The following is a 20582-nucleotide window of genomic DNA, read 5'->3' on the forward strand; positions in this document are numbered from 1 at the left end:
GACACCAAACGAGCCGCGCCACCCCAAGGCAAGTGTTTCAATTATTTTATTGTGCTTGCAGGAGGAATCGACATCTCCAGCGACTAAGTGTCAGAGTTAAACGACTCAAGTCGTGTAGTTTAAGTCTTTTATTTCAAACTTTCCATTTCTGTAATAAATGAAACGATGAGCTTTGTTTCTTAGACTAGGTTTGTTTTCTTTGAGTTTTATTTACTTAGTCCTGTCGTTTTGAGTCCAGAGTCGAACCCTAGAAGGTTCAAGCTGACGAACCAGTTTATAAGGTTCCTTTGCAGCATTGTAGTCCGGAGACTTTTTCCCCATATCAATAAAATATCGAACTTTCTTCAAAGTTTACCCGAGAAGCGATTTCTCTTTTTTCTTGGTTTGTTTGTACGATTTTAGCAAGCTTTGGGCCTTCACCGTATCAGAGACTCATCATCCCTCTGTGTTGTGAACTCACGCCGCCATCACACCCCGTTTAGATCCCACACGAGAGGGCGACCGCCTGCGTGTCAGATCATTCCATCATCGATCATCAACCGAGCTAAGGAGAGGGCGACCACCAGTCTTAGTTCCCATCCATATCATCAGTGTGAAAGCCACCACCGGTTCTTACATCAGTTGGGATTGTCAAATCTTCGAGTAAGCTGAAACTGAGTTACATCTTGGTACTAGTGCAAACTCAGAGACAATTTTATATTTCGAATGACGATGACCTAGCTGTGTTCTTGGCCTCATTGGATAAAGAAGGACGCAGAAGTATTATTCATGTAGAGGTCATCAAAGGTGTTGAAGTTGGTGAAGAATTTTCCAGAGTTGAGAGGGTAAGTTCAGTTGGTATCAATTACGGGAGGGGGGGGGGTTGCGTTTAGGTAATGGTGGATTAAATAATGGTGTACATTTACACAGGCAACTGTTCAGCAAAACAACATCAACAGAATGTCCTGGTGATAGAGGAAGCTGATGAGGATGATGTTGACGAGGGAAAAGAAGGTGATGATGTAACACGTGACAATGGAGAAGGTGGTGATGATGTATCACGTGACAATGGAGTAGATATGGCAATTGAGGAGATGATGGTAAAGCAAAGTTTGATAACGAGGAGGAAGAATACAGACGGTTTGATTTTGAATATGGTCTCCGTGCTGAAGTAGAAACACAACATTTTGAATTGGATGATGGTATGAATCTGAGAGTAAGGCAACAATTTGCATGTAAACAAGATTTGATAGATTTATTGTATAGAGCTTCACATCAGAATTGTTTTGGTCTGAATATAAAGAATTCAGATAAGAAGCAATATGTGGTGAAATGCGGTGAAACGGGTTGTAATTGGTATTTACGAGCTTCGAAGGATGCGAATACACCCTGTTTTTCTGTTACAGTATACCAGAAGATGCATAGTTGTTCTCGGATCAGTTCGAGTACATACAGAAAACAAAGGAAAAGAACATAAAAATTAGTTGCATCTGTTGTTAAGGAAGCGTATTCAGGTCAATTAGATACACCAACTCCTCACGATGTCATGGTTATGGTTAAAAATAATACTTCTGTGAGTGTGTCATACTCTACCGCATGGAGAGGAACACAGAAAGCTAAATCTCTGATTCGTGGTTATCCTGAAGACAGCTATAGAGATCTGTACTCGTATTTGTACATGCTAGAGTAGGCGATCCCAGGTACAAAACACAATGTGTTACTGGACGGACAACGAAGATTCAAGTTCTTATTTATTGCTTTGGGAGCTTGCATTGACGGGTTTGTAGCAATGTGGAAAGTGGTAACTGTTGACGAACTTTTTTTGAAAGCCAAAATGGGTTGTCAGCTAGTCTTTGCTGCTTGTCAGGATGGTAATCGTCACCATTGTCCGATTGCTTTTGGAGTAATTGATGCAGAAAAAAATGACAGTTGGGGCATTGGTTTTTCAGGGAGTTGAAAACTGTTATACGCGATAGTCCTGAATTGGTTATTGTTTCTGACAGAAATGCAGTAGCTGAGGTGTACCCAGAAGCTAAACATGGGTATTGCATCTGGCATCTGAGCCAGAATGTGAAATTACAAGTTTCAAGGGATAGAGAAATTGTTGCAGAGACATTCATGGAGTGCGCAAGACAGTATACAGAGGCCTCTTGATCATTATACAAGGATGGCATTATAGTATCCTAATGTGACCGAGTATCTAGAAAGGCGTGTAGAAGTATCAAAATGGGCCAGGTGCTATTTTCAAGGAGATAGGTACAATCTAGAGACTAGTAACGTTGTGGAGTTCTTGAATAGTGTATTTAAGGATGCAAGGAGGCTATGAGTATTACCTATGGTGGATAAGATTGTTGCGAAGTTGTGTGAGTGGTTTAACAAGCATAGGAACGAGGCTGCTTCTACGCCACCAGGATGTAAACTAGTGGCCTTTGTGGAGAATACATTTCACAGTAGATCTGCTGAAGGGAAAAGGCTAACTGTCACCGAGTTAAACATCAATGAGATTGAATACAGTGTAATTGGAAGCGATGAGATGAATTACACGGTGAACTTGAAAAGTAAAACTTGCTCGTGCAAGTGTTTTGATATAGACAATCCTTGTATGCATGCCTTAGCCGCACTAGAGCATTACATGAAACGGCCAGACAGAGAAGAGAATATAAACGTAGAGGACTTGTGTTCAAAGTATTATTTAACCGAGCAGTGGGCGTTTGCTTATAACAGAATGATCTATCCAGTCCCACACAAGTCACACTGGGTTGTCCCCGATGATATAAAGCAATTGAGTGCTTTACCCCCGGAACACGAAAAAAGAGGGGGGCAAAACAGCAGAAAAAGCACCCATCCGTTGTAGAGCGTCGACTGAAGTCTACGAAAGCGAAGACGAATAATAAGCGTTGCCCTGAATCTTATATAATTTATTCCTATTTTACTGCAGGTCAAAATGCTGGAGCTGAAAATGCTGCAAGTGCCTCTGAAAGTACTGCGGGTGATAACATGGTTTAGTTACTCTGAACTATTGTATTTGGAAATGTGATGTTTTACCCGGGATTACTTGGTACAACTACAGTCAACTATTATATTTGGAAATGTGATGTTTTACTCGGGATTACTTGGTACAACTACAGTCGACTATTGTATTTGGAAATGTGATGTTTTACTCGGGATTATTTGGTATAATTACAGTCGACTATTTATTAGAATTGTGATGTTTTACTATTTAAAAAAAAAAGTGTCATTTCGTTTTCCAACGGCGACTCCAAGAGTTTTTAGGGAGTTGTGCCCTCTTTTATTTAACATAGACTCAAGAAGTATCTGAAACACATTTCGTCTCCTATGGCAAAACAAGTAGGGATTTATGATTATCCCATCGAGATGAAAACCGAAATATTAAGGAAGATAATCAGTAATTACGTACGAGATTACTGTTCTGCTAAAGTGGCCCTTAGGGATTTTAACGAAATCTCCAAGTGGATTTGTTAAACGTGCCCACACCTTGGGTCTTTCATATGGCATGGATAAGAATGTTTAAGGACAGATGTTTGGCAGCAGGTAATCCAACGGATTTATTTGAAAGAGGTCTTTCAATTATTTTCTATGACCGTAATATTGAAGCAGGGATGGCTATGATTAAGGAGTCAGCGGAAGTGGGATGCTCTATGGTTAAATACTGCCACAAAATGCTTGTCCTCATCATGTCCAGATGCGAAGTAAGCTTAACATCTGTGACAGATATTACCCGGGTGGAGGCAGTACAAATGCTTCGAACAATGGAACATTCAAGCCCGAGGGGTTCCAACGCTAACCCTCCGCAAGTGTTTGAAGAAAATGTTACTTTGGTTTTTCACAAAGCTTGTAACTTGCACTGCGGAAACATGGACTTATCCCACAGTTGTTTTGTTATATACGGATCCATGGAGGAACCCACCAATATATGCGATACTTGCTACTGGACAATGCAGGAGGAAAAATTCAGTCAAATTATCAGGATGTTCGCGAAGGAGTGGCCAAATTGATACTCTCACTGCTCTTCGCGAAGGAGTGGCATATCTATTGTTCTCTCTCTCAAATCGATGTTCTCAGAAGTTCAATGTAAAATTGAAGTGTTTATTGTTACTTAGACTATTTATTTTATATTCGACTATTTGTAAACAATGCTAAAAAAAATAAAATAAAATGATGTCTAGCTTTTAAGTGTATCAACAATGTATATGTTTAGTTTTGCTCAGGAAAATTTGATATAACTACGCTCTAGTTATAATGTTTAGTACGGACCTTTGTTGTTCTGTCAAACACAAATAATTGTGAATTAGAGAGGACAAGCAAGAGCGAAAATGTTGTGTAAAAGAAAAGTGAAAGTAGTACTTTGAGGTCACAGAATATCGTGTAAAAGTTAAAAATCCGATGGAATGTTCGTCGGAAGAGGAAAAAGGTGATCATATGTCAGGTAGAATATTATTATAATAATAGGAAATAAGATTAAAGGAGACCCGTTTCCATGTGACGTCGTTTTACAAGAGGTTAACCAACCTTTAACCACCAATAAACCAATTTAAACCGATTTCATAATTTAAAGATGGCAAAATACAACCACGATAATAATCAGTATTTTAAAATATGGTCGTTTTCATGCTAACACTTATCAGGGACTACGAACCAGGGTTTTAAAATACTAAAAATAATGAAGAAATAATATGAATCTCACCACATCCGACACTTAAGTGTCTTATGCTTCTATAGTCACATTTTCAAGCTTAGGCCATCAATGATGGAAAGAATACGTATCATACTTTTCCTCGAATTTTGTTTGATGAACACGTTGATAAATTGATTTTTTAACCAATAATGAATCGTATAACTAGAATATTTTATTTAAAATTCAGTATTACTGCGAATACGGTATATCCACCAAAAGTACAACTATGTGGACGATGAGTATAACTGGAAAACTCTCGAATCTCGAATCCCGCGATTCTGTTATTGTCATCGTCAACCAATCATCAAAACTTCCTACACCGTTTTGGATCCGGGAAGAAGATTTTTCGCTTGCAATAAGGAATATATAAGCAAAGTTCAGCTGTTGATTGCTTTTAATTTCGTACCAAAAATATTTATACGGTTTGTGTCCTGTAGAATCCCGGATGTCATCTCTTCAAGTGGTGTGATGAGACGATGCAAGAAGAGATTCAAGATGTTCGGCCTTATTTGACCGGGATGCAAGGCCGGAGTGGTTGGACTAGAACCATGAACCAGATTCACTTGACGGAGATTTCTCAGCTACAGGAATCAGTAAACAAGCTGAAGGAGGAAATGGTTGAGGGAACGAGGTCTCATGCTCTCCTTTATGAGGTAGTATAGGACTGGGTTTTGAAGGAAATGGATAGGGAATTGGAACATACGCGACGAGATAGGATATTTAAGGAAGTTAAGGACATGGTTGTTTTATATGTTCTTGCTGTGGCTTCGGTTTTTAACTATCTACCTGTTCAAGTAGTTACGATTCATGGTTCTACTCAAGACTTACCTAAGGTTACCAATATACCAATATTCAATTATCCGAATAACATTTGGTTACACCAAATGATACTGAGTTATACCAATTTTCAATTAGCCAAATAATATGTGGTTACACCAAATGATACCGAGTTATACCAGTATTAAATGATCCGAATAACATTTGGTTACACCAAATGATACCGAGGTATACCAGTATTCAATTATCCGAATAACATTTGGTTACACCAAATAATACTAAGTATTACAACTTTTCAATTTTTTGAATAACACTGATTACACCAAATGATACCGAGTTATACCACTATTCAATTATCCGAATAACATTTGGTTACACCAAATAATACTGAGAATTCAACTTTTCAATTTTCCTAATAACATTGATTACACTAAATGATACTGAGTATTACAATTTTTCAATTTTCTGATAAACATGTGGTTACATCAAATGATACTGAGTTATCCCCGATATATTAGGGTTTCCTTATTTATCGGCTGAGATAATATAGTGGATAGAATAAAACAGGTAGATTTAATAATATTTTATTAATTAAATATTTTACAATAATTATTTTTAAATAATAAAATATTTTACAACGGAAGCAAAAAATTAAAAACACACTTCAACCTTAGATGTTAGATAACTAAAACAGTAAAACATAAAATTCATTATTTTAGGGTGAAAACGCCATGAATTAATTTATGGTGTGTGCCTCGGTCATCAAGCGGGCTTCCTTCTCGAACCTCTCTGGCTCCAAGACGCACATGTTGGCGACGTCTTTGAGGAAGTGGTCGTCTTCCTCCATCATAGGGTGAAGCAGCATGTCATGGAGCGCTTGGAGGAGTTCCTTCACTGTCGTTCCAACCCTCCAGGTAGCGGTGACGAGTAGTGGATAGAAGACGCGGGGTTTGTCGATGTTGGGGTGCAGAATCGGCGTCTTCCACAACACCCTCGGTGGCCTGAAGGGGTACTCCGGTGGGAAATAGATGGAGATGAAGAAGAGGCCCCCTTCGTATGGACTTCTAGGGGGCCCAACAGCGTTGTTTGCCAATCGTAAATGTCTTCCGCCATCGGCCCCACACTGAACCCACTCGCCGGAAACCTCAGCAACTCCCTCAGATGAATCATGATCCACGACATAGGGGCCATTTGAAGTGACAAAGAGAGCAAAGATAGCACTAAATAGAGAGAAGATGATTTAGAAGATAGATATGAGTGAGAGGGAGAGTGAGTTATATTTATAGAAAGAGAAAGGAAAACCCTAGGGTGCGACTCATATAATAAATACCCTTCAACCGTTCAGCCTTAGGAGAATCGTGCAGAGAAGTTAAAAGTCACATCTCTCTCCCCTATTACAGTGTTGGTAGTTGTAAATATATATATTTAATTAATGTAGTGGTAAAAATGAAATATAGTATAACTACCAACACTAGTTTGACCGTTTTCTCTCTCATCCATGCAACGATGAAACACGGCATGATTATCTTTTAGACAGCTAAATTTAGTTATTATTATATATTTATTTACTTTTACAGAGATAAATAAACGCGTCGTTCTCTCTTTCCTCATCTTTCATCCATGGAACGCGTCTTTACAATAAATAATTCCTCTCACGTAAGTAAATGCTGACTAGGTAAATATCCGAATACCTCAGTAATCCAGACAAATATCCGAATATCTCAGTATATTATGAGTAAAAATCATATATTTTCAATAACGTATTAATGAGAGTAGCAGTTATTCTTCTCTCTCATATGTTCGCGTTTACTCGACGAGACTACTCAGTTCCTCCATTTTCTATTATTTAAGTTTGCAAATCTAATCCATACGGAAAGAAGTTCTAAAATACATTCTACTTCTTCATTACTTTTCCAAATCAATCACTTTTTCTTTCCTCCTCTCTCTTAGGGTTCAGATTTTCCTTTTATATTACAAAATCCATCATTTTCTCTTAGGGTTTCAGATCTTTTCCTCAAAATCCCTTTCACAAAACTCGGCCTCGACCACTTTAATATATAAAACCATGACAGAGTACTCCTACCTACTAGCCCTACCAGAAAAACTACTTGAAAAGGTTCTGGCAACGTCGGTTAATACAATTGGTGATCTAATAAGGATTTGCTCGATTTGTCATAGGTTCAACGCCTGCACCAGAGGCCTTGGCTTCTATGCTGAAGTTGATCCCTTTAATATGGGTCATCGAGTGGTTCAAGATGTCCATCTCATCATTGATGTCTTTAGAGAGTTCTATGATGCATGAAATCCAGGAATGCTTTTCATGCGAGGTATGCAACTTTATTTTCATCGACACGATTTTGGAGGGATTCAACTGATAAAGGATGACAGATAGAGGGTACACGCGTGCAGTATATGTCTACGGGATGTTCATGAAACTTGTTATGGAACATCCCGAGGGTGATGAGTACCTCATCAAACTAAGCCGGGAAACAATAAGGAAGTGCAGCCGCGAGCTCGTTGAAGAAGTATATCTTCGTCGGCCAATGGCGCTGCTAGAGATGTTCGATGAAAGCCACCGTCGCTTTTTACCGCGCCTCAATACTCTTATCCACTCTCCGTGCGGTACAATTAACCTTTGGGAGCGTTGGTGGAATGATGAGTATAAACCAGGGAACAACTGGTACTACTACTTCTTAACTCGCGAATGCGGAAGGTTCTTCCTATATGTGTAACGGGTAGTTAGAGCTTTTCTTGAAATGGTCAACTGGTGAATGTGTCTGATGTTTTTTTTGTTTTTTGTACTTCCTTATGTTCTGGATTCCTTATGTTAACAATTCGTAATGTTATGTACTTCTTTATGTTGTGTATAAATATTATTATAATAATTTTAACTCAAACTGTTTAGGTCTAGTATTCCTCATATATAAGCGGTTACACCAAATAATACTAGGTTATACAATTTACATGTGGTTTCACCAATAATACCAAGTTTTTCCAATTTTTGGTTTTCAATAATCCAAAAAATACTTAGTAATCCAAAATCAATAATAAAAATAGAAGTACACACCCTAATAGAGTTAATCCAAATACAAATACATATACCAAATGTCAAAGGAGACTTAACGTCTCTGCCTTGTGTTTGACCCTAGCTTCGATTGCTCTTGTTTCCGTTTAGCTGCACCCACTTCTGCATTCACAGCGTCAGCACCGTCTAGTTCTGTCTACCTATTAATACAACATAGTGTTATCACGAAATGTTTAGTATTACCAAAACAATGGATATTACTCTTCAAACTTCAATACCTCTTTACTTCTAAGCAAGTACGGAGATCGGGCTACAAGCTGCTCCGCCTCCTTCTGCTCCGCCTCCTTCTGCTCTGCCTCTTTCAGCTCTGCCTCTTTCAGCTTCGCCTCTTTCAGCTCCGCCTCATTCAGCTCCGCCTCATTCATCTCTGCCTCTTTCTGCTCCGCCTCCTTCTGCTCTGCTTCCTTCTGCTCTGGCTTCTTCTGCTCCGGCTCCTTCTACTTCTTCTTCGGCTTCTACTTTGGCTGCTTCTTCTTTGGCTGTTTCTGCTTCCTCGCTTTCTCAGTTGTCACCACACTTTCAAGTTTTTCTCCACCTTGTTCATGTTCATGTTCTACATCATTTCGAAAAACTTCTCCTCCCTCATCTCCTGGTCCTTCCCTTTCTCTTCTTGTCTCTTTTACATATTGTTCTACAGAGAAGAGTCTTATATCAAAGCCATCCATTCGGGCACTTATTCGGAGAAACTGAGCGTCCATACTCTTCTGCAAGCTCTGAAGTTGTTCCACCAATCCAAGAGGTGCCACATTCTCCGTCCTCGGATTATTCTTAGCCGCTGCAGGATGGTGTACCCACTCTTTATTATCTCGGGCATCAACATCGATCTTGCATATCTCTTTCCAGAATATCGGCTTCTTTTCCTCAACTAAACGCCTCGTCCAATTTTCAGGAACAATATCACCGACAACTTCCTCTTAATTCCTCTCCATGACTCCAACAAGCATAATTACCTCATCCTCGGATGGTTGCAATATATTCAAGATGACCCTAGTGTTACCCAGTGTTTCATAGAGTTCCAACCAAGGGAAACCTTTAAGGGTGAATGGTTGGAACTTCTGTCTGCACATCCGGAGACAATCCCTCTCTGCTCCTCTAACATCTTCTCTGTATTTGTTCTTCAGACATGGGATGGCCTCAAAAGCTAGCAACTACACATAAACCCAACAAATTACACTTAAGCTCATAGTATTACATACTTACAAATTCTTTATAATGTGACCTGCCTCCAAGGGAGTAACAAAGCTTGGAAATGTCCAGGCATCTGTTTCGACGACCCCTTTGAAATGCGTTATTGTGTGCTCAATCTCCTTCATATTTACATCAAATGAATACCTACCCCAAGGAAACCTTTTACAAGCCTCAAGTTTATCGGCTAAAGGTTGCGCATCAGTACATGAGCCCTCGGCTAAAACTTGTTCTGCCGATACGTCTCAAAGATCACTCGTCCGAGGAATATTAACGTCCGATTTGGTTTCCGGGTCTTCATCAAAGTTGGAGAGGATTGAGTCATGGTTGCAGAACAGTTGGAATCAGGGGATTCGGATCAGTGAGCTGAGAGTTGTGGCCACCGGAAGACATGCCTATCTTGCTTGCATTCCAGACCGATCTGATGTGCTACAAAGATTACGCTGGATGATGCCTTTCCGTTCCGATTCAGTTTACAGGGCCTTCATCAAGATTCAAGAAATTCAAGTCCTCTTTTCATAACGGTTGAGATCATACAATTTGGAGCTCTGAGATGAGAAATAACGCTTCCGTAGTAAGAACTGGTTTAAAAGCCTTTTCTGGAGCATTCCCGTGCACTTCAATGATCGATAATCCGGGTGACCTTATTTTCCCTGGATGCAAACGATCCCTTCACCAAAGTTGGATCTGAGTGAGTTGGCTTTTACCTGGAGTTGGAATATTTGGATTCTGAGTGCTGAGCAAGAAGTTACAATAGTTTAAGTGCTGAGAGGTTCCTGGCACCGAGAGAAACACCGAGCAGAATAACCTCGATGCTGGTCATACTTTGAGGATTTTGCTACACTGAACCTAACAAAGTGGTCCACACCAAGATAATGCACCCCGGTGCTAGTTCATCCTTGCACCAATCGCTTTTCATGTTCAGCACCTGCCACAACATCGGAGAAGAGCACCTCGGTGTAATTTGCATCGTTTCAAACTTTCCTGCCACAATGAGCTCCACACCGGCCATATGGACCTCGGTGCTAGCTCACACGTTCCAGCAATCTTCCCAACACTGAGCAGCCTCATCCAGGTGTGCTCTTCGGTGTAAATCTCACAGAAGTTTTGCTCATTTTACACCGACATCAACACCTTAGAAATGCATCCTGGTGCTATCTCCTTCGTCCAAGCTTCCTGGACAACACCTGGGACAACACCGACCAAAAGCATCCCGGTGTCAGCTCACACGCCCAAGACAAGCTTCAAGACATTCTACACCGGCCAGAGCTCGGACAAATTAACCTTGGTGTAAACACCTCAGCATTTTAAGAGATTTTCTTTCCGGATCAATACCCGGTTTATTCCGGGTTGACCCGGAAATTAGGAGACAACTATAAATACAGTTTAGGGTTTTACCCTTAGGAGGATCTCATTTTATCTTAAGCTTTTTGCTTCTTTTGTGAAAGAACACACTTTGAGAGAGATATCTCCATTTTCTTCTTGAATCAAGAGAGTTTAAGAGCTTTAGTCACCATTTCATTATCATCTATCCATTTTCTATCATTTCTCATCATCTAATCATGCTTGTCTACCCATCTTGCAAAGGATTAAGGGAGATAATCATGATTAGTGAGTATATCCATCTTAAGGTCTTAGATGAGTAGGTTAGGGTGCTAAAGTGTTGGATTAGGAGTGCTTAGGGCTAGATCCATGTTTTTTCATTTCTCTAAATAGCTGATCTCTATGCTAGATCATTGCACATCACTTGTGATCTAGAATCTGGGTTTTTCATGCACCAAAAGTGTTTGATGAAATTCCTGAAAGAGCTATATTAGAGGTTTATGCATTAATGCCATGATGATGTTTGTTATTTGCATAAATGATCACTTGGGATTGATTCTTAATGCTGTCTTGTTGTTTGATCGCCAATGATGATTGAGTATGTGAAATGGCTTGATTTGTGTCTTGATGCTTGGGAAAAGGCTTGATTAGAATCCCAAATCACTTGAATCATGTTTCATTATTGTAATTAGCATTTCTAGTTTAGCACCAAAGCACCCTAACCATCTATCTTGTCTAAGGCCTTTCCTTCATCATATCATATCATTATCATCTTGCTTGTCATTGCTTGTCTTGTTTGTTTCATTTCCATTTATCACTTGTTTAATACTTGTTTTAGTTTCATTTTAAGTACTTGTCACAAACCAAACTCATCATATTGCTTGGATTAAGAAACTATCATCATGAACTAGTGTTTACCCACATATTTGGATTGATAGCCCTCTGTATTACAAAGACAAGGGATTGATAACCCCATCTAAAGACCTAAAAACCTCTAGTTATCAATTGGCGCCATTGCCAAAGTGGGGTTTAACATTAGTTTTTGATACTTTCTTGAGATCAAGTCCTTTTCTTTTGTTTACTAATTACTTTGCAAGTTATGTCTTTGTTTTCAGGTGTATGAACACCAGATCAAGGTCTAGAAGTTGTGGTCCACCATTTCCTCTCAACGACAACATCAACCTCTTGGTAAATACACAGCCAAGGGAAGAAGAACAAGTTGTTGATATGGAGCATCACGTCGTTGATATAGAACAGTCGGTTTAGGAAGAGCAACAGGCTCAAGCACACGGTCAGGGAGCTGGTATAGGAGTTCAGCAGGGTAATGTGCCGAATCAGCAAGCCAATGTCCACCAGGGACATGCTCAGAGCAATCAGAATCAGACACAGCATCCGCATAACCAACAAAGGCATCAGGCAAATGCGCAGCAACACCAAATGGCTCAAAGACATCAAGCGCACCAACCAATCTATGTGGGAGCCAATGATACAGCCAATGCTCACCAGAAAAAGCTGGTATTGTTTGTCCACTAGTGGAAAACAATAACTTCAAAGTCAAAGCATCACTGATTAATATGGTCCAAAACTCTAAGTTTTATGGACTGCCAATGGAAGACCCATTGGACCATATTGATCAGTTTGATAGGGTCTGCATATTGACCAAGATAAATGGAGTCTCAGAAGATGGTTCTAAGCTCTGGTTGTTTCCATTCAGTTTGGGAGACAAAGCAAGACAATGGGAGAGGAATCTACCAGTTGGGAGCATTCAGACTTGGGAACAATGTAAAGAAGCTTTCTTCACCAAGTTCTTCTTCACAAGCAGGACATCAAAGCTTAGAAACCAGATCTCTAGTTTCACACAACACTCAAATGAAACTTTTGGAGAAGCATGGGAGCGGTTCAGGACATAACTTCCAATGGTAATATCTTGGCAAAAGAGATTACAGCTGCTATGGAACTTGTGGAAAATCTGGCAATGTCTAACGACACATATGGTGAAGATTATGACAGAGCAAACAGATCAGATGGTTCAAGCTCAGAGCAAAAGCTTACTAGAGAAGTCAAAGAGCTGAGAAATGAACTTGACAAGCTGAAGATGGTTTCTAAAAAACCAATCCATTATGTTGGTGAATTTGATGTGTCTCCATGCTTTGAGAACATCAATGAAGAAGGTTTAACCCAAGAAGAGTTGAACTACATTGGGAACCAGAACATATACCAGAAGTTCAACAACTTTAATGCCAACAACAACTTGTCTTATATGAGCACTAACCAAACCAGCAAAGCTTTGCCCGTAAGCCTCAGTTTCAAAGTTCTTTTCAACCAAAGCAACAGTTTGTGCAGCCACAACAACAGTATGGTCAGTAACAGCAGCAGAGCCAGGGTACAAACTTCAGTTCTCAGCTGCAGCAAAGCAAGGCACCACCTGGGTTCAGTCAGCAGCAGTTTCAGCAGCCAAAAGCGGTTCAACAACAGCAGCAGATGGGTCCATACCTGTGTGGAGTGCTACAGCAGTTGTTACAAGGACAGCAAAGGGTTGAGAGTGAGTTTTCTGATCTGGGTTCAAAGTATGCATCCATGCAGCAAGAGATAAGAGAGCTATAGCAGAATCAAGCCTCTACTTCAAGAAGTCAAGGAGTTCTACCTGGTAAACCAGAAATAATCCAAAGGAGTATGCTAATGCCATCACCTTGAGAAGTGGCAACGAGCTACCAGGTCTAGAACAACATAGAGTGCTCATTGAGGACAATGAGCAAGTTGGTGGGGAGGCAGCCCCAAGGGATGAGATAGAGGTTGAAGTTTCAAAGAAATGAAAAGCTAAAGAGGTGGAGAAGGAATCATAAACTGAGAAGCCTTATGTTTCACCACCTCTTTATCAGCTTAAACTTCCATTTCCTGGAAGGTTTAAGAAGCAACTCTTAGACAAGGCTAGAGCAGTTTTTGAAAAGCAGCTTAATGAGACCCCATTCACCATGCCTCTCATAGAAGCTTTCCTTATGATGCCAAGGCTTGGAAATTTTTTAAAAGATGCCATCCTCAACAAGACAAAGGAGCTAACAGGGATGGTTGTGTTGAGTCATGAGTGTAGTGTAATCATACAAAGCAGGGCAACCGATCAGTGAGCTTCTATGAGAGGCAATGAGCTTGACGCCATTTTCAATAGCAAAGAAGTTGGGGTACAGAGTGTTCAAGCCAGCAAGAATCTCTCTAGTCTTAGCTGATAGGTCTGTTAGACTACCAGTTGGAATGCTTGAAGATCTACCAGTCAAGATAGGTGGCTTTGAGGTTCCAACAGAATTTGTGGTCTTGGAAATGGATGAGGAACCCATTGATCCTCCCATCTTAGACAGACCATTCCTTGCCCCTGCTGGTGCCATCGTAGATGTAAAGGGTGGCATGATTGAACTTCAGCATGGATCAGAGAGACTCAAGTTTGATGTGAAAGAGATGATGAAGAAACCCACCACAGAAGGTCAAGTCTTCTTCATAGAGACCATGGATGAGCTAGCTGATGAGCTTTTGGAGGAGTTAAATCTGAAGGACCCCCTCCAAATAGCTTTAACAAAGGAATATGGTGAGTATGGCTATCTAGAAGATCCTGAGACCTTGGGGTTTATGAAGCTTCTTGATGCACACAAACGAGAGGGAGGAAGTGCATCTTTCATGGAGTTAGACTACAGAGTTCAAGAAGAAGGTTTTGGAGGCTCAAAAACGCCTAAGTGTCAAGAGGTCATCAACACCGGGGTGCATCTTCCAGGTGTGGAACCCGGTGTAGATGAACACCAAAATTCGGAGGAACCAGCACCGAGCAGGACACCAGCTATTTCAAGCCCGATGTGGAATGTCTTGAGCTCAACAAGTTCGGATGGGGTCTACACCGAGCTCAGCACCGGCATTATAGACCTCAGTGTTGGAAATTATCAACAGAAGGAGTATACACCGGGATCAACATCGGACAAGTCTTACCCGGTGTACATGCTTGAGGAACAAAGGAGTTTCGACAGTTTTAACACCGAGGTGCATCTTCCAGGTGCGGTACTTGGTGTAAAACTAGTCGGAGATGCGCAGAAGTTAGAACCGGGCAGGACATTGGCTTCAACAAGCCCGGTGTAGGAAATTTTTGGCGAGACAAATGAAGAAAACAACACCTGGGTGCATTAGCTCAATGTGGTACCCGGTGTAGGTTCAAAAGACAAAGGAAAAGTGGGTCTTCAAGGAGAAACAAAGGGGAGAAGCTAACAGCATTGGGCCAGAAGCTGATCAAAGGAGCTTCATGGAGAATTGGGATGAGACTAAAGCACCCCCTGTTGAGATCAAACCTCTACCAACAGGGCTCAGGTATGCATTCTTAGGCCTCAATGAGTCTTACCCTTTCATCATAAATGATAGGTTGCTAGATGATCAAGAGCATGCATTTTTGAATGAGTTGAGAAAGCATAGGAGAGCCATTGGTTATTCATTATCTTACATAAAAGGTATCTCACCAAACTTATGCACTCATAGGATTCATCTTGAAGAAAAATCTATGTCATCCATTGAACACCAAAGGAGGCTGAATTCTAACTTGAAAGAAGTAGTGAAAAAGGAAATTCTAAAACTCCTAGAGGCTTGAATCATCTATCTTATCTCAAACTCTAGATGGGTTTCACCAGTTCATGTGGTGCCCAAGAAGGGTGGAATGAGATTGATCAAAAATGAAAGGGATGAGCTGATAGCAACCAGAACCATCATAGGTAATAGGATGTGTATAGATTACAAAAAGTTGAATGCAACCTCTAGGAAAGACCACTTCCCTACTTCCTTTTATTGACCAAATGTTAGAAAGACTAGCTAATCATCCCTTCTTCTGTTTTCTGGATAGTTACTCTACACAGACCATGGTGCACTTAGATATCTGATGACAAAGAGGGATGCAAAACCAAGGTTGTTGAGATGGGTGCTTCTTTTGCAAGAATTTGATATGGAGGTTCAGGATAAGAAAGGAATAGAGAATGGTGCAGCTGATCACCTCTCAAGACTAAGAGTGGATTCTGAGATCCCTCTTAATGATTCTCTACCTGAAGAACACCTTATGGTGCTCAAGAGTTACATGAAGGTTGAGGAGGTTGATACCATTAGAGAAAGAAGGTTGCCTTGGTTTGCTGATATAGTGAACTTCTTCTCATGTGGGGTTGAACCACCAGAGCTAAGTGGATATCAAAAGAAGAAGTTCTTTAAAGACATCAAGAAGTATTTTTGGGATGAGCCATTTCTCTATGTGCTCAACAAGGATCATCTATACAGAAGATGTCTAGCTGAGGAAGAGGTCCAGCCAGTCCTACAAGAATGTCAGGGCTCAGCTTATGGTGGACACTTGGGAGCTTTTAAAACGGTGGCCAAAGTATTGCAATCAGGTTTCTGGTGGCCTACTATGTTCAGGGATGCCCAAGGAGTGGTCTCAAGTTGTGATTCATGTCAAAGGCAGGGCAACATATCAAAAAGGAGTGAGATGCCTCAAAACCCAATCTTGGAGGTTGAGATCTTTGACTGCTGGGGCATAGATTTCATGGGGCCATTCATCAGTTCTTATGGGAACCAATACATCTTGGTGGCTGTTGATTATGTCTTCAAGTGGGTTGAAGCCATTGCTTGCCCAAATAATGATTCAAAGGTGGTGTGCAAGCTCTTTAATAGTGTTATCTTTCCAAGGTTTGGAATACCAAGAGTGGTGATCAGTGATGGAGGTAGCCACTTCATTAACAAGACCTTGGAAGGGCTGTTGAGGAAACATGGAGTCAAGTACAAGGTAGCAAGCCCTTATCACCCTTAGACTAGTGGTCAAGTGGAGGCATCCAATAGGCAAATCAAGGCCATTTTAGAGAGAACAGTGAGCAACTCAAGGAAGGATTGGAGCAAGAAGTTAGATGATGATCTTTGGGCCTATAGGACTGCTTTCAAGACACCTATTGGCATATTTCCCTTCAACCTTCTCTATAGAAAGAGCTGCCACTTACCAGTAAAGCTTGAGTACAAGGCTCTTTGGGCTGTTAAGATGTTGAACTTTGACATTAAGACAGCCCAAGAGAAGAGGCTTCTCCAGTTACATGAGCTAAAGGAGATAAGACTCAATACTTTTGAGAGTGCAAGGATTTACAAAGAAATGACCAAGATCTTGCATGATCAGAAGATTCTTAACAGGGAGTTCAAGGAAGGAGATTTTATTCTCTTGTTTAACTCCAGGCTCAAACTCTTCCCTGGCAAGTTAAGATCAAGATGGTCAGGACCATTCAGAGTTCTAGAGGTTAGAAGCTATGGAGCATTTGTCTTGGAAGGTAAGGATGGCAAGGGTTTTGTGGTGAATGGACAAAGAGTCATGCATTACCTGGTTTCAGAGAAGAGAGAGGAGGCTTCTACAGTTTCTCTTGATGATCCACCAACCTGTTAAACAGGTTTTCAAAGTCAAACTTAGCGACATTAAACAAAGTGCTCTTGGGAGACACCCCAAGCTTATCCTTGTACATACTTATTTTTAATATTTTATTTTCTTTCTTTTTATGTTTTTTATGATGTTTTTGATGTGTTTGTTGAGTGTGTTCAAGTATAAAAGTGTTCAGGAGTTGTCCAAAGAAGAAGGAATGGTGCCAAAGGGAAGGTAAAGATATGCTGCACCAAGTTAAATCTGGACTCGGACACACCAAGCTCAACATCGGCCATATGCACCTCGGTGTGGGAAATTTTCTTTGGAAAAGTTTAACACCGGGGAAAGCATTGGGCAAATGACCCTCAGTGTAGAATTAACAGGAGAACGTGGAGATTTCACATTGGGATGCACCTCGGGATTCTTGAGCTCGGTGTGCACATCCTTGACTCGCCTGGGTTTAGCACTAGGGACAACACCAGGAATATGATGGCCGGTGTAGAAACTCCCTAGACCGTGCAGCACAACACCTGGATCGGCACCTGGGAGATCAAACTTGGTGTAATTCTGGCCTAAAAGCATTCAAAATAGCACCGGGGATTACACCGGGTCAGAGAAGGCCGGTGTAGAAATTTTCTCCAAGAAAGACTCAACACCGGGGATCACACCGAGGACATGAAGGCCGGTGTAGAACACGACTTGAGAAGAAGAAGACAGCACCAGAACAAGCACCTGGGAGACTTAAACCGGTGTAAAACGCAACGTGGGAAGGGAAACTCAGCACCGGGGGTCACAACGTGTAAATGGAGCTCGGTGTTGAAAATTTCCCCAACGCGTACACCAGCACTCCAGGTCTACACCGGACAGAAGCAGGCCGGTGTTGAACCTCCCGAGTCCACGCAAAACAACACCGGGACCGGCACCTGAAAGAACAAGCTCGGTGTGGAACTTCTCAAAACCAAACTTGATCAACACCGAGTGTAGCATCGAGTGTAGCATCGAGTGAATGGAACTCGGTGTAGCATGATGCACATCTTTACCCAGCGGTCCATTGGGTGAACTTGGTCAAAGTCAACAGAAGACAGCCCTCACCAGCTGTTTCCCACACCGACCTAGAGACTTAAGTCTCTTCTTCCCCAACACCAGGCTTGCTTTCTTTCACTCTCTGAACTTCTTTTTCTCATAACTTACTCATTTCAAGTCGGATTTTTGTGATTCTTGTTGCGCTGAGCTCGTTTTTCCATCCTCTTTCTGCTCTTGCTAACGTATCTAGCTGATTTCACTTAATCCCAAGGTAATCGATCATGAAAGCATCCCATCTTGTAGTTGAACTGAATCGGTTTTTGAAAGATTTTTTCTTGAAGAAAGTTTTCTTGAAATCGGTTAATGCACTGTTAGAGGAACTTAGAACCTTGGGATTTAGGCTGGAAATGAGTAAGTAAGGAACCCATGTGCTTAATTTCTGTTCTTGAGCTGAGTTTTGCATTTCTTGAGAAACTTGTCTTTGAGCAGTGATTTATGGTGCAAGAATTGTTCTGGTCTGATCCGATTTTTGTTTTTAATGTGGTAAATAGCTGTGGATTGATTTGGATGTACTCTTCATGCTAAAATTGTTTCCGAAAATTCACAGTGACTTTACCATTTTTGATCTCATAAAATCGCACAAGTGGTATTCTGTTAGTTTAGATGCTCATTTCTTGTGTAAGACTTGTGTTTTCAGGAACAATGGCAAAGACCAGAGGCTCTGATGAACCAGAAAGGGCAAAGAAAGCTGCTAAGAAAAACAAGCAGATTGTTATGATAAAAGGAGAAGCCTCAACCTCCAAAGCCCAAGGAAAACGAACTGAAGGGGGAGAGCCCGCTGGTGATGATGTGAGAGCTGTTCAAACAGCTGCTAGGAAAAGAAAAAAGACAGAGAGCAAAGGGTCAAATAAATCCAAGGAAACATCTTTTCCTGATTACTTGAAGAAGCTGAGATAGATAGAGATGGAGCCAACTTGGTTTCCTGATTGTGAGTTCCTTGAGAAGCTTGGGATTTTAGAAGATGTGAGGACCATTACCAAGGTAGCTGGTCTTGGGAACTTGATTGACATGCCTCACTATGCTTACAGTGATTCCACAGCTCAATTCCTTGCCTCATTGCTTGTCACTTACCACCAAAATGAAGCGCATTGTTTCATTGACTTCAAGATTGGTGTGGAGAGATATGCGATGACTTTTCTGAGATATGTGAAGTCTTTGGGTTTGCCACTGAGAACAGATCTGATGTTGGTGAGCCATCTGCATCCACAAAAGATGTAGAATAACTTGGAAACTCTCAGCCAATGGAGGTTGTCTTGTTGGGATAAGCAAAGCTTCTAACATGAGGAATCCAGCGATAAGAATGGCTCACAAGGTTGTTGCTTAGACATTCTTTGGAAAGAAAGAGTTTGGGTCTGTGTCTCAGGAAGAGATGAGGATTGTGCAAATGGAGATGAAGGCTTTCTTGCCTTTTTATCAAAGTGGTGTACCATTTATTGGAGATGAGACAAAGCCTTCTATGGCAGCACTTTTAATCAAGCATTTTATGCATCTCAAGGAATGGGCTCTCACCACCAAAAGCAAGAAGCCACGCCTGTACTGTGTAGGTCTGATCACTCCTCTCTTGATTTCTAAAGGAGCACCTCTACTTGGTGAGAAGAAGCATTTTAAGTTGATGGATGCAGCATATCTTGTGAGAACAACTTTCATTGAGGGATCTGTGGAAGGAGGCTTGTTTGCTTATAACCTCACTTTCTATGATAGAGGAGTGAGGATCTTGCTGCCCAATACATCCATCACCTCACTTTCTGATCAGAGGAACATTGGTTTTCACATCACCAAAGACCTCCACTACAACCCAGATATTCATCCTCCCATCATCAGTATCAAGAGAAAAGGGAACAAGGGAAATCAGGCAATGAGTGATGATGAAGAAGCTCAAGAGGATGAGACAGTGATCCCTGATCCAAAGTATTGAAGTGAGAGATACTTCTTCACTCCATACAATGGAAGAATGCCTGAACCCATTGCCCAATCTCATCACCACACTAATCAGCTTCAAGGGTGGAACAAGTGGCAAGACAAGACAACCAGGAAGCTGGTGAAATCGGTTAAGAGCT

The 20582-nt window shown here is 41.1% G+C and overlaps 2 protein-coding genes and 1 non-coding gene across 3 annotated transcripts; 1 reads left to right on the plus strand and 2 right to left on the minus strand.

Annotated features, from left to right (window-relative positions):
• Positions 1-6188: 6188 nt before the first annotated feature.
• On the minus strand, positions 6189-7288 carry LOC18015400 (ubiquitin-conjugating enzyme E2 11). The gene is made up of 2 exons (XM_006397416.2): positions 7263-7288; positions 6189-6672 (listed from the first exon to the last, which is right to left on the minus strand). Exons 1-2 carry the CDS (start codon positions 7286-7288, stop codon positions 6189-6191), a joined length of 510 nt encoding a protein of 169 aa, XP_006397479.2.
• A 5586-nt stretch (positions 7289-12874) lies between these two features.
• Positions 12875-12979, minus strand: LOC112086162. Its single transcript, XR_002899340.1, has one exon. It is a non-coding gene; the product is annotated as a small nucleolar RNA R71 (small nucleolar RNA).
• Positions 12980-15942: 2963 nt separating this feature from the next.
• On the plus strand, positions 15943-17469 carry LOC112086128. The gene is made up of 3 exons (XM_024154905.1): positions 15943-16438; positions 16586-16823; positions 16884-17469. The coding sequence occupies exons 1-3, from the start codon at positions 15943-15945 to the stop codon at positions 17467-17469; spliced, it is 1320 nt and encodes a 439-aa protein (XP_024010673.1).
• Positions 17470-20582: the final 3113 nt, after the last annotated feature.

The sequence above is a fragment of the Eutrema salsugineum genome, unplaced genomic scaffold (assembly GCF_000478725.1).
Source record: "Eutrema salsugineum unplaced genomic scaffold, Eutsalg1_0 scaffold_23, whole genome shotgun sequence".
Taxonomy (NCBI): domain Eukaryota; kingdom Viridiplantae; phylum Streptophyta; class Magnoliopsida; order Brassicales; family Brassicaceae; genus Eutrema; species Eutrema salsugineum.

Coding starts and splice junctions, on each gene's coding strand:
- LOC18015400 (XM_006397416.2), bottom strand. CDS start 7,288: ATGGAGGAACTGAGTAGTCTCGTCGA. Junction 6,673..7,262: donor GAACTGAGTAGTCTCGTCGA/GTAAACGCGAAC, acceptor CTCTCTATTTAG/TGCTATCTTTGCTCTCTTTG.
- LOC112086128 (XM_024154905.1), top strand. CDS start 15,943: ATGACAAAGAGGGATGCAAAACCAAGGTTGTTGAGATGGGTGCTTCTT. Junction 16,439..16,585: donor GGCCAAAGTATTGCAATCAG/GTTTCTGGTGGC, acceptor GCTGGGGCATAG/ATTTCATGGGGCCATTCATC. Junction 16,824..16,883: donor TTGAGGAAACATGGAGTCAA/GTACAAGGTAGC, acceptor GGCATCCAATAG/GCAAATCAAGGCCATTTTAG.